Source organism: Lampetra planeri, chromosome 1 (assembly GCF_965212315.1).
Source record: "Lampetra planeri chromosome 1, kcLamPlan1.2.h2, whole genome shotgun sequence".
NCBI lineage: Eukaryota > Metazoa > Chordata > Hyperoartia > Petromyzontiformes > Petromyzontidae > Lampetra > Lampetra planeri.
In genome coordinates, this window is record NC_136107.1 from 21,821,258 (window position 1) to 21,835,263 (window position 14,006).

The 14,006-nt window shown below is 41.2% G+C and overlaps 1 protein-coding gene across 2 annotated transcripts in view; it reads right to left on the minus strand.

Annotated features, from left to right (window-relative positions):
- Positions 1-1,536: 1,536 nt before the first annotated feature.
- The window catches only part of LOC144720105 (ATP-dependent 6-phosphofructokinase, platelet type-like), an 87,569-nt gene continuing 75,099 nt past the window's right edge, over positions 1,537-14,006 (minus strand). For both annotated transcript variants that reach the window (XM_078596595.1, XM_078596603.1), the window contains one exon: positions 1,537-7,193. In XM_078596595.1, coding sequence (XP_078452721.1) covers positions 7,043-7,193 — 151 coding nt within the window. In that variant the 3' untranslated portion in view covers positions 1,537-7,042. The remainder of the gene's footprint in view (positions 7,194-14,006) is intronic.

Here is a 14,006-nt window from a genome sequence, read left to right on the forward strand (position 1 = left end):
TTCTCACAACAATTTTCATATATGATATTTTTTCAATAACATTGAAAATTGTAAAACATTTTTAAATTAAAAACTTTGACAATTTAAACATTTTTAACTAATTTTATAACAAAAAATTCCGAGTAACAATTGTCCATCTTACCTTCCAGAGTTTTTTTTTTCCATAGCTCGCAGGTGAAATCAGGTGCCCAGGGTTTGTCTTGATCCCCGACAGGCATGCCGAAATATGTCTTGTAGGCCTGACACATCTTAGCAGATGCTTCCACAGAGTACTTTTTCGCTCTTGTCTTGATAAATTGGCCGCAGCAAAATGCGTCTGCCGGATGCTTGCAGCCTCTTGATGCCATCTCAGAAAAATGCAGATATGTATCCACTTAGGCAGCTGGAACTAAACTGAACTGGTGGGCTTAAGGCCCCTGTATTTATACTATTTATATTACTGTAAAGTTCTCGAATGTTCTAGAAGTTACTCCAAGTTTACTCAGCACTGAATCTATCTGGAATGTTCTGGAAAATATGTAAATTTCAAAATATCACTGTCCTGGTCACAAAAGCAAAGTTTGTGACGAATAATAGCCATTTTCTGTACTTTTGAGGCATAATCAATTAGGAAATAACACTTACTACCCAGGAACAAAACATTTTATTACACAGTGTTATCCCTCATAAGAGTGAAACCGGTTCAGTTATCTCTCTCTTATGCCTCAATCTTAAAAGGCCTTTTCAAGATACAATTTCGTGTTGGATATACATCTCTTGTACAGGGTGATGAAACGTCTCTATGCAATAAATGGCTCCGCACACAACCTTCAAACCATGAACTGAAGTGAATATGAAAAGAACCCATTTTACAACACATTACGTGCAGAAGAATTGAATAGTGCATCTCAGGACACGTGCTGAGGGTGGATGGTCAAAGGCTCCAAACGTTTGCAAATATTGTGAATCTATAATAAAAAAAAACTTGTGCTGCACACTTCTCTCTCCTTGCGCATTGATCACACCGAAATGGAGCCATAATCTGCATGAAAATGACGTGCTATGCGAAAATATTTTATTTTACCAGGTAAGGCCCACTGAGATATATAGCTCTTTTTCAGAAGCGACCTGGCCACAAATGATAGCCCAATGAAGTGGCTTATCACGTGGAAATGTATAGAAGCCAAATACCCAAAGCGCATGTTTCTAAATGTGGAGGGAAAAACCGGACGACCCAGAGAAAAATCCACACGTCAACGGGGGGGGACCATGCAAATTCCAAATTTACAGGCGTCAGGGTCGGGATCAAACCCACGGACCCGTGCATACCAGGCGAGGTAGTTAACACCTCGCCAAGGCAGTATAGCAAGTATGTGTCTTATGTTCTTACTTGGTATGTGTGTGTTTTATCAGGAGCGTTCAACTTCCACCAATGTGTATCGATAAAAAAAATGGGACAATCTGAAGCAGAATCCTCCATATAAAGGAGCCTTGAGACTCAATGAGAACATGCTGATGACGCTACGGTTATAAAAGATGGTTCCAACAACAGAAGTCTTAACTTCACAACATTTATTACTACAACTTCGCAACAAAGGAGTTCTCGTACACAAACACACCACATGCGACATGTACAATCCACTGACACATCAGCTCCACATTCCAATGCAGCTGTGCACCACTCCCCCCCCTTACAAATTAACGCCTGCTTTAAAAAACTTAGCCCCGTTTAAATAAAGTTGTTAATCAACAGGATCCTGTGCTCTATCGATTTTAAGCAGTACATTGAGCAAGTGCACAAGCCAGATTGGAACACCAAATACAACTTACTGGATTATTGCGTCACTTAGTCTGTGTATAGTTTCCAGGCTTGGGTTGGGGTTTTTGAAGGATTAATTCGTTTAGGATAATTTACACACGAGCACTACAGGCTCAATGCTTTTGCGATATATCAGATGCGCGTGCTATGACTGTGACTACCACTAGCAAGCAACACATTGCTGACAACTCACAAGATACGGTGGTAAAGTGCACTAGATAGTGAAAATATCAGCAAATTCTAATTCCTATTTCTGTCTTTTTGATCATCTTTATTTAAGTACTAAGTCTGGACTGTATTTCAGAATTAAGAGTTACGTTTTTTTGCACGGAAACAGATTTGTTGCCCAACGTTGGCAAAGCTTTGTGCTTCTCTTGGAAAGGTGAAAGGTAAAATAGATTTGCTGGGCTTGCACGTGCTAAATTGTGTTTTCTTTTTTTACCAACATGATGGTGGGATTTCCCCCAAAAACAAATACTTTTCATGGGTCCATAATCTTCCCTTTGTCCCCAGCTTTCTTTGCAGCTTTGCCGCTTGCTTCACCAAACAGACCTTTTGTTAAGAGCAAAACGGCTTCTTTTTTTCATCCTGCTACAAAAGAAAAAAAAACTGCAAAATTCGACACAATCACAGAATTCAATAGGTTCCCAGCCACCTCAGTGGTCAACAGAGCACCTGAGGCTTCAGAAAATTAGGACACGGAGGCTGCATTTGACGAACATTTGTCTGCTACAGAGCAATGATGTAAAAGCAGAAATATGTGGAATACATGACTAAAGCAGCAGGGAATTGCCTATAAAGGGCAGATAATTTGAAAATGAATGTAATAAAACTCTTTCCATATTGAAGCCGTCTTTTGAGGAATGTTTCTACTGTTGATCATGCGACCACAAGCAGCCAATCAAAAATCCGTCTGCCTTCACATTTGAATACGAATTTTTTAAATACTGGGGATGTTTTTATATTCAGGCTGGCTGCAGGGGTTCAATGGCCACCTCAATGCACAAGCACCGAGTCCGTATCAGCGAGATCCTTGATTCTAATCCAGGCATCAACCATCTGTGAATAAGGTCAAGCATGCATGCATGTTAAACTTTTTTCGCACCGTACATAGCCAACGGTGCTAATTTGAGGTAGCGAGTTGGATTCATCTCGGTCATCCAGGAGTGCATAATAAACCCTCTGCTTCATATTATATTATGTTTTAATTTAACTCAGCCTCGTCCAGCTCTGAGGACTAAATTTTACTGTAATCAAATGTGACAAGCACTCTTCAGAGTCATTATGAAGTGGGCATGGGTATTAGGTTAGCAAAGCTTGTTGAAGTGAATCCATAAGAAATGCTGTAATGTCATCTTCTGGTGCATATCCTAACACTTTCAAATTCGAAACATCTCTTCGACTAATGACTCAACTCCAACGTTACTATTTATGGTTATGTTTGGTCATAGAAATATACCAAAAATGGCTTAGAAGCCAGAGACTCTACAGCATGCAGTTTGCTAAACTTCTTGACATCAACTGTAAGGAGACTCTCAATGTTCTGAGGTCTTAAAGTACAACCCGTATTCTAGAAATCAAAGGCAATGTTATTGGAGGTTGGCTACAGTTAGAGCGAAGATGACCACACATTGAGATCAGGTTAAGTGACTGGAGGGCAATGTGAAAATTACGTATTTTTCCTGGCAAAAATCACGATTAATGTTGACACTATGGCAAGGCAATATTGACAGACAAATACGAAATCGTGCCAGGAACTTTGTTTCGTGGAGAGATTAATGTATGTTTCACAAATAAATAAATGTCCACAATTATTTATGCAATACATATACTTACTGCTTAGGGAAGCTGTGGTTAGAGTGGCTGGCCTCCATCATAAGGTTTTGAATTTAAATCCAGTCGGGTGTCAACTCAAATGTTTTCCATTTTCATTATCATCCTCAGCCATGATCTATCCATTGTTGGAAATGAGCACTGTAGTGAAATTTACCACTTCTGCCTATCATAATTTGTTGAGGCTTACAATGCGAGGTAAAGAATGTGTGAACAAGGATGTGCGAATAGAAGCACATAGCCTTATATGGGCTAGAGGATGGATAAGGTTTGGCCTGAGATTAGGGTAGGGTCAAGGGTGTTCCTTGCAACACATTTATTTTGAACTGGCAGTATTTTGTACAGCAGTGCTGCCCCATTTTCTTCATTTTATCGTGGAGATAAAGTACTTTGATTTGTGAAATAATAAGAGAAAATTAACCCAATACCTTTCCCTTGTTTGAAAATTATCACATCAGTTTTACTCAAACTTCAGCCTCATATTCACATTAAGTGTCATGCCAAATGTGGCAACAAAGCACATCGATTAGCCCAAAAACATAATAAGTATGGTTTGTTTGAATGACTTGCATTCCAACACTTGAAACAGGGTGATTACCGGAGAGTTTGAACCAGAGATACTGAATACCGGGTGTCTTTCTGTTCATATCACATTCTATAACAAAGAACTGTCGCAAAGTGAAGCCAGCATTTCTCATGAGCTCAAACTTTGCTGGGCACAACTCAGGGAATTTACTCTGTCGGGACATCGGGCAGCAAATGTAAGAAGAATACACGAGGCAACGTTAATTCTGACAAGAGCTCCAAAATTTCATCCTCAAAGCTGCCACTAGCGACCACTGCAATCTGTCCACAGGTCACCTCAACAAAGCACCGCTGGTTGTATCTGTGCTCACTGCAACCCAGTGATCACACTGCAATCAAAACAGTCAAGGAAATACATAAGGGCATACTGATACAATGTGCCACGCGTCCCACCCTGCTCTAAAAAAACAAGATGGCATGCTAAAGCAATGATACACGAAAAATTACATTCGAATGAGGACTTTTTAGACAGACAGCTTGAGATTGTTGCTGTGGCTCTTTAAAGATGGCAAATGTGAAGATTTATGTAGACGTGTTAACAGCTGCACGGATGTCAAATCTTTAAAAAAGACACATCACAAGAAACATATGGCCCAGCACAATCTGCGATCGTAGCAGCACAAACGACTGGAGTGTTACTATCGGGTTTAGTGGTAGGGGTATTCGCTATGTCGAGCATAACACTGCCAACACAGCCCAGCATCTCACATGCAAAAAATGCGATACAGCATATCCACATGGAGTTAAGCATGAATAAATGTGGAGCATTGATAGTTAAGCCACCAGCAAATGGAGTGGCTTCTTCGAACTGCAACAGCATCATGAAGCGATCCAGTTAAGCGCTCCTATCTCCACCCCTCCATGTACAGTGCTGTATTTAATTACTAAGCCTAATTAAATGGAGGTCTATTTCTTTCGTTTCCAATAAAAGCAAACATTCCCTCATTTGTGAAACACGTATGCTGTCACTGGCAAATTAATCCATCAACAAAAATTTGTTTTGTGTGAAACAAAAGATTTGCATAGCAACCCCTGTAACTGCACTCATATTTAGGTGCTTAGTGTTCAGCATATGTTGAGAATAATGTTGAGGTTTTTTACATTTACAGGGATCACCACGGAGTAAATGACTTATGTTGAATAAATAATTCATGTTATGTGGCGCAAAAATTAATTTACCGGACAATAATTTTAAATCATCCCTCTACTTGTTTGTTTTTGATGATTTAGGAAATGAGAGGAACTGAGTGACCCCTAAAATGGTGGCAGGTACTCATACGCATATGAAGCAGATATCAGTGATCACATTTCTCGTAGCTTCGTTCTTTCCTTAATCAAATTGCTTATGGTCTTTATTCAGTTTATTAGCGTCTCACGGTGCTCACATCTTAACGCAATTGACCATTCAAAATAAAAGCACCATGCAAGTTCACTTTTAGTCACTCTCCTCTGCTTCTTCCATCTGTTCGAATTTAGTGAAACAGGGAAGAGACTGCGTGCTTCCAAGTTCCCATTTGAAGCCATACTTTTGTGTGTGAAACACACGGAATAAAATTGAAGCAAAACATTTAACAGTGCTTTTTTGGTAACCACCCAATGAATCAATGCTTTGCATTAATTCAATACAGCCTCAACGCCCACCAATGCATCTATATATTGTGCTTTGGCCCATCTGTGCTCCAGGTTTAAACGTCCATTTATTGAGCTCGATGCTAATTTTAGAACTCTCCTGCTAATTACGTGCATTAGCATTGCCTCTGACCGCATCACAGTGTGGCAATACAGGATAACTAAAACAGAGTTGCATGCACAGAGCGCTGTCCAATGGCTCGCGTAACCTCCATGTGGGACACGTGTAATAAGACAAAACAGTGGCCTTTAAATTACGCAATATCGATTTCAAAACATTTATATCACATGGGGTTAGGGTTGTAGTCAGGCATAGCACTAAGTGACCGGGTTACAGAAGCAGCGATGGCATCTCGGTTATGTTTAGAGGTTAGTGTGTGGCTCAGGTTAAGGTCAGTTCAAATTAAATATTGGGTTAAGTTTAGTTCACAAGACAATGCATCTGCAGAAACTAGTTAATGCCAGGCAAGGTTACTATTCATATTACATTCAGCACACTTGTCTTTTGCTTATTAAAGGTCCAAACGTTGTTGTTTCTGCATAATTCCAAGGCTCTACACAATTGTTTGTTCAGAAATAAATGTGGGTCTGCATTATAGGAGGTTATGGCTGTATCAGACAATTAGCCCTTAGACTATGGGGTTCGCCTTCTCTGTTGTTTATAATTTTAGATGAAACCAGGTTCTAATGTTTGGGTAATTCTTGATAATTTTTGTATGTATATACGACTGCACAAAAATATTCCCAAGAGACACATTATACAAATGTATATTGTTTCATTGAATGTGGCCTAGTCCACCATGAAGAATAATTTTAGGCTAGTGCATTTGGATTGCATCGGTAATAGTTAGCATCAGATCGGACGGTGAGATGCTGTGTCTATCGCGCATGACTCACTATTGAGAGTTCAAATTCTGGTTAGAAGTAAACCGAACCCATAACCATTATTCCATGATCAAATCGGCAGTGGTTTTTCCAGGAGACCAGCCTAAAATTGGGAATTTTCACTCCTGTTTCGGGATCGACAACTGAGATGAACACCATCCCCTTGCTCATTTGAGCAGGGATATACATTGACTTGACTGATCTGGTTAGTATCAGAGTTACGCTACCTGGAGGCCAGTGTTATCGGGTAATCTATGGTGTAAGACTTAATAGGGCTTTTAATATTCGACTACGTTGCCGACAGGAATGAGCTTAGAACTTGGGTGCCTCAGCCGCCCGCCGAGCTGCCACGTGCTCCAGGTGCCCCTCAAGGTCCGAGATGTCGTAGCTGGTGCGGTACTTGGCCAGGATCTTGAGCATGGGTCTCAACTTCAGCCACCACTGCTCTGCTGGGATGCGTCGTCTGTGAAGGAAAACATCACCTGTTAGGCCTCAAGAGAGAAAACATTATTATAGGATATGTTTCAGAAAATGGCCCTTTTTCACAGCACATTGGTCAGCAACCTGCTTATTGTACTAACATAAATACACTCATGTCAATTATCACCAGATAAAAAATAAATGTTCAGTTGATTGGCCTGTTCATTTTTCTAGACTTGTGTGAACCAGCATATTTGTTTAAGCAACCATTTTTTAGAATGGTCACAACCTTCTGGGTCTCATCAGCAAAGTAGGACAGAGTTAACATAAGTCGAGAGAAGCCAGCAGGCTGATATCTTTATTTGGAGATACAAAGGGGGAGGTTGATATGTTCATTTTATTACCCATAACGTTCCACAATAGCGCAGAAAAGTGTTGTTTACGCTTATTGTACGGTCTCGCACAGACCACTTGACAGACCTGCAGTTTGTTGTCTTAGGCATATGATGAGCTCAGCGTGATCCACTTATCGGATTGCATCTGCACATGGTGGTATTAAATTATATAGGTGTTTGGTGCCATTTTAATGCCTCTGACCATCATCACAATGGGTAAGGTTGAGAACAAATATTGCCTCTGTACACAGTGAACTAAGTAGCAAGGAGTTTATTTATGCAATTTTGCTTCTGGAGGCAAAATAATACAATGTGTTCCAATGACAGGAGACAGAGCATGCTCATTTGAAGGTCAGCAAATACAATATTATACTCACGCGCGTAAAAACACAGAATCTCATCCCAAGAAGCAAACAATCTGCTGAAAAAATGCTCACAAGACCAACTCTCATCGCGAGGACACCGTTGGCCTTTGGCGTCTGTCAAGCTAACTGTTGCTCTAAGGATCTACAAGCTGTTCATAAATGCCACGGATGGATTTTATTTTCTTTAGAGTTAAAACGCAAAACCAATGGAGATAATGTCGAAAATGTATCTTTGAATTATATTAACAAGTTTGTATCAAACGTCTGCCTGTGATAGTGGGACAGATGGATGGATGATATAGACGTGCCAGAACCATGGTGCCTGAGATCTTGAGTTTGAATTTGGGTTTCAGCCACCTGTGACTCAGCTGCGTTCTCAAGTGCAGTTAGTTGATTCTATTCTATTTTGTATTTATAAAGCGCCTTTCATAAAGGCGCTTAACAATGCTTGCTGATTACAGTACAAAATGGCAAGATAAGGGATGGGGATCAGGTAGTGACTAGGGTGGAGGGAGCTTGGTGGAGGCTCCGGCGGTGGAGGAGGAATTAAGGGCGTTAGGTGGTGCTGGTAGGGGTAGTGGAAGAGGAAGTGAAAAGGCAAGAGAAAAGAGAAAGGACCTGAGGACAGTGCGAAAAGAGGAATGCGAGGGTGAGAGTCGGATGTGGAGAGGGAGTTTGTTCCAGTGTAAGGGGGCAAGCAGAGAGAACGAGCGAAAGCGAGATTGGCCGCAGGGTGGAGGGACAGCAAGAAGATGGGAAGCTTGTGACTGGAGCGGGTGTGATGGGACATATAAGGAAACAAGAGAAGACAGGTAAGGGGGGCCAGTTCATGCAAAGTTTTGAAAATAAGTTGAGTAATTTAAATAGGTGGAGATGATAGATAGGAAGCCAGTGAAGTTGTTCAAGGAGAGGGAAGCAATGAGAGGTGAATGGGAGGTTAAGGACAGCGGAGTGTGCAACGAAGTTTAATTTGTTGTAGAAGGGCAAGGGTGTAGGGCAGGGAGACCGACCAGGAGCGAGTTGCAATAATCCAGACGAGTGAAGAATAAGGGGAGTGCACAAGAAGTTTGACAGCGGTGATGATGATGAGGGGCCGAATTTTCCTGATATGGAAAAGATGGAAGCGGCATGTGCGAGTGGTGTTGGCGATGTAGAAAGTGAAGGAAAATGAGGAATCAAAAGTGACACCAAGAATTTGGACGGAAGCAATCACAGTTGGACTGAGCAGAGGGAAAGATATGGATGGGGGATGAGTAGAGTGGGTGGCGGGAAAGTAGTCTGGTCACAAATTGCAAAAAAATCTCATGAAAACAAATTTGTTTTGCACAGATTCCAAGTCTAAAATCCCCTCTAAATAGTTTTTTATTCTGAAACACTGTAAGACACGTGAGGTTGTGCCCACCGAGTGTGCATCCGAGCTTACTGAAGTGCAGTTTTTGTGGAAGATATTTTCTGGGGCAGTTGTCTGACATGATGTTATGCCACACTGCTTCACTGGCAAAATTCCAGATGAGATTTTGTGTCATTGCAAACAATGACACAAACTACAGAAATATTATACAATTGGAATAAAATTGTATATATTTTACTTAAAATCACAGCTCTTGTGCCCATGTACATACACTCACTGACTTCCGATTGCATGCAGTGTGCACATTGCTATTCCTCACCTAGAAGCATGACAAATACGTATTACATAACTCTGAAAAAAAGAGTGGAGCCTAGTTACAACTGCTATGGATTGCTTGCACGCAAACACAAAGATCCAGATTTCAGCACGGCTGTCTAAGTACATTGCGAAATAAGTTAAATATCCATGCAGCTTTATTTAGTCTTGCAGGCTGTCAGGGTAAGTGCTGTCCAAGTTAAAATGTCTTACTGGTGAAACAAGCAGGGTTGGAAATTCCACATGGGCAAAATGCAGGCCAGTATGTCCTGAAGGGCAACTAGTGTCGATTTCTGACAAAGTGGTCGTCATTTTACCAACCCTGGAGAAAATATGGGCTGTGTTGATCTGCAACCACGACTTTCAATTTACATCCTTCCAATTGTGAGACGAACATTCTGCTACAGCCTCATTCAGCCAGGCATGCAGTCAAATGGTTCTCAGATTTATCCATCTCAAACCTTCCCAGTGTTTTAAATACAACACATATATAACGATATTGTCAACAGTTTCTGGCTATTACCTTCGTTTAGAACAGCCATTGGCCAAATATTATATGTGTACTGTTTTATTCTTTGGTTAAAATCAATGTGCACAAGCTGCTGAAGCCAAGTATATTTAATTTTCCCTGAACAATTAATATAGCTGCCACTTCCAGATTTTTTTACTGATAAATACGTCCAATTGTTTACACACACATATTACACTAGCAGGTGTACCCATTCTTCGCATGGAAAATAATAGTTTATTCCTAGTTTAAAGTTTATTCAATGAATACCCGAAAAACAACGCGTGGAGGTGACCATGCGCCGTTTCTTATGGGGAGTTAGATTTGTCACGGCAGGCCCCCTTTGGCTACTTGCGTCATTGGTATACCATTATTCCTAAAGCAATGCTTCCTTGTAGACAATATTGCTCGTCTTTCCTGTAGGAGCTAGTATGAACAAATTGTCTTTGTAACTAGCTTTAGAGCAAGCCACATAAAGCTGACCATGAGAAAAGCATGAATGCCGTGAATCAATTCCAGCTACTTTGAATGACTGTCCCTGAGCTTTGGTAATAGTCATTGCCAAACAGGATTTAACTGGAAACTGCATACGCTTGAGCTCAAAAGGGTAATCACTTGGAATAAGTGGTATGCGAGGTATTAATACGCATTGTCCTGCAGCACAGCCAGTTAATAATGTCGCCTCTATGACATAAGGTTTTAAGCTGCGCACTTGTAGCCTGGTTCCATTACAAAGAGTTGGAGCATTGAGATTTTGCAGCAACATCATTGGGTTCCCGAGCTTGAGTTTAGTCTGTGAGGGGGCAGGCCTGGTGGATTCAAGGAGTTAAGAAATTCGACAGGGTAGTTAACAGCGTTGTCTTCTTTCAATGCAGTGTCTACTGACTCGTAGATCTTCTCCTCTCCTGGAATCTCACTTATGAGGTAATCATTTATTGCAGATGCTGTGTCATTCTTGGGTGTCAAGATAGCTCGTTCACAAAGCCACTTTTGAGACATCAGGTTAATCTGCCATACACCTGGAAATACGTTGGTGATTAATTCATCAAGGGTAGTTACCAATTGGCCCATACTGCTGGTAATATTAATCTCCCCATTATCCTCAGGTATTTTTCCATCACCTATATCTAACAGTGTGTTTGCAAACTCGCCACTTGACTTATCTCCCTTGAGGTGAACCCTCATGTTTACGGTCAACGTTAGCTTTAGAACTTTGCTCCAAATTGGCGAACACTTGATGGAAGCCTGGACCTCATCAGCTCTCGTGCCTCTCTGAATCACAGGCAGAGTTTGCCGGAAATCACCAGAGAGCACAACCGTGACACCTCCCATCAGCTTATGATTGTTCCTCAGATCCTGGAGTCCTGTCTAAAGCTTCAATAGCACCTCTATGAGACATTGTGCATTCATCCCAGATAATAACAGAGGAATCACTTAACAATTTGGACACAGCTGTACCTTTCTTGATGTTACAGGTAGGACTGTCCGTGTACCCAAGATTAAATGGGAGTTTAAATGCTGCGTGAGCAGTTCGCCCGTCTCGTAAGAGTGTTGCCGCTATCCCAGAAGAAGCTACTGCCATTGCTATATTTTTGTTTGATCTAAATTTCGCCAGGATAAAATCTAATAATAAAAAGTTTCGCCTGTGTGACCGGGAGCGTCTATGAAAAAAATATTTCCTTGATTATCATCGACACTTTCAAGGATTCTAAAATAAGCGACATTTTGGTCACTAACCAGCTTTGGTTCAATCTCAATAATAAAATGGAGTAGTTCTGAGGCATTATAGGAAGTTTCCCGCAAATATTCGCTGTCAAACAAAACCTGTTTATCACAGTTGAGGGAAGGAAAGCCGACATCCTCATGACTTTTAGATGTTATGGAATACAGCTTATCTTCAATCAGAAGCAGCCCTTTATTGTACACCTGATCGACATACTGAACAGGGATGTCAGGAAAATCTCGTTGGAGGTGATGCAGTATGTCTTCTGTCAAGCTGTCTCTCTGATTTTGCCAGATCAACTGTGGGTCAGTCACGTGGCAAAGGCTAACATCACCACAAACAAATCCCTCATCGCCGGCGACTCAGAGATGGCTGCGTCTTTGAGGGTGTCATTCCAGTGACTATCATCCTCGAGCAAACAAAGAGTTCTACATGCTGTCTGATATGTTGAATGGCTAAGTCCATTAACATTTTTCAGGTCGTCGAACGACGTTGGACCACGTATTTTATGTAGCAACAGTCTGAGAAAGTAGCACTCGGCATTGCTTTGGTGTACGGTGTACACACGACCAAGCGCATTACTTTTCCGTATGTTGGGATAGCCAGGCACAAAAGCCCCTTGTTTTCACCGAATGAACTGCTTTCCATTCCAAGTGTAATAAGCAGGAACCTTGTGGTTCCTGCTTATTAAACAGTGCTAGACTGAGCATATTAAAGAGACATGCACCATCCCATGTCACCGGCATAACACCAATATCTGCTGCTTGCCTATAAAAAAAAAGATGTTTTCTCTCCATTTTACGTGGAAGCTTAAAAATGTATATGTTTGAAGTAGAAAGACTTTGAAATTGACAAATCGTACTGGAGGGTGTGTGAGAACAGACACCAAGCTCAAAACATTACGCAAGCTCTTATTGTAGATGGTGAAAAAATATGTGCACAATCCCCAAGTAGACAATGACCTATATTATATTAAGCAGGAGCAGATCTGTCAAGCCCCTCCACAAAAGACGTGAAAATTAATGTCTCCCTAGGCCCTGAAAAAAAGAGGTTTGCTGTTATAAAAAACAATCAAATCGCAGATATCAGATTGTGAAAGCTATTTGTGCTGGAAACATGGCCTACGCAAGCAAGTACATTGCGTAAAGCTGCCGCATGCGGGTGACATCACAGATGTGACGTGAGCGCTCACTTTCCGTGCAAAATGTATACATTATTGCGCCCCCCCTCCCCAAAATACAAGTGTATTTTTAGACTTGTAGCATTGTGTACAGTCTGGAAGCTACCCACATGCGAAATTTAAAGTTTGTAGCATGTTGGGAAGTATGCAAAATGATAGAGGTAACTCGGGAAGGGAATGACGTGGAGCTGAAAATTGTCGTGTTCCCTTACAAATTCCAGACCGCATAAGCTGCGAAAATTTCATGACATCAGAGGTCAGCTTTGGAGAGTTTTTGCTGCTTCACACAAACAGATGTATTTTCTGCTTCATATTTAACAGCGAGCTGAAAATAGTCGCGTTGACTTAGAAAATCGAGACAGCTATTTACCGCACATGTGTGCGGGATACACGGCCTACGCGGAGGGTTGGGGGGGGATGCGTGACGTCAGCAGGTACACTGCGTGACGCTGCCGCATGCGGGTGACATGACAGATGTGACGTCACCGCTCACTTACCGTGCAAAATATATGCATTATTTGCGCCCCCCCCCCCACAATTTTTTTTTACAAAAGTCTATTTTTATAATTTTTGCATTGTGTACATTTTGTAAAATACCCACATGCCAAATTTCAAGTTTTTTGCATGTCGGGAAGTATGCTAAACATTTCGAACAGACACACATATTCACAAATCTACCTTTTATATATATAGATAATGGTGATGTGTGATTTTAAGATATGACGTATAAGGTAAACCAGCAGTGCAATGTGAAACTACTCACTACAAATAGTGGTATGGCTTCTGCATATGCTTCAAACGCCAATAAAATATAAATATCATAAGGCATTGCTCTCCTCAATTAATTTGCACATAATGCAGAATATATGTAACAGCGAGTCTGTTGAGCACACCGGCACGCCGAGCTTTTAGTTTCAATAAACCTGCCCCAAAATAGAGCTGGGGGAAATGGGTGCACTGTGACCAAGTGAACACAAGACAAATAAATGCCCTATGACCACACAATTTCTGGGGAAAAA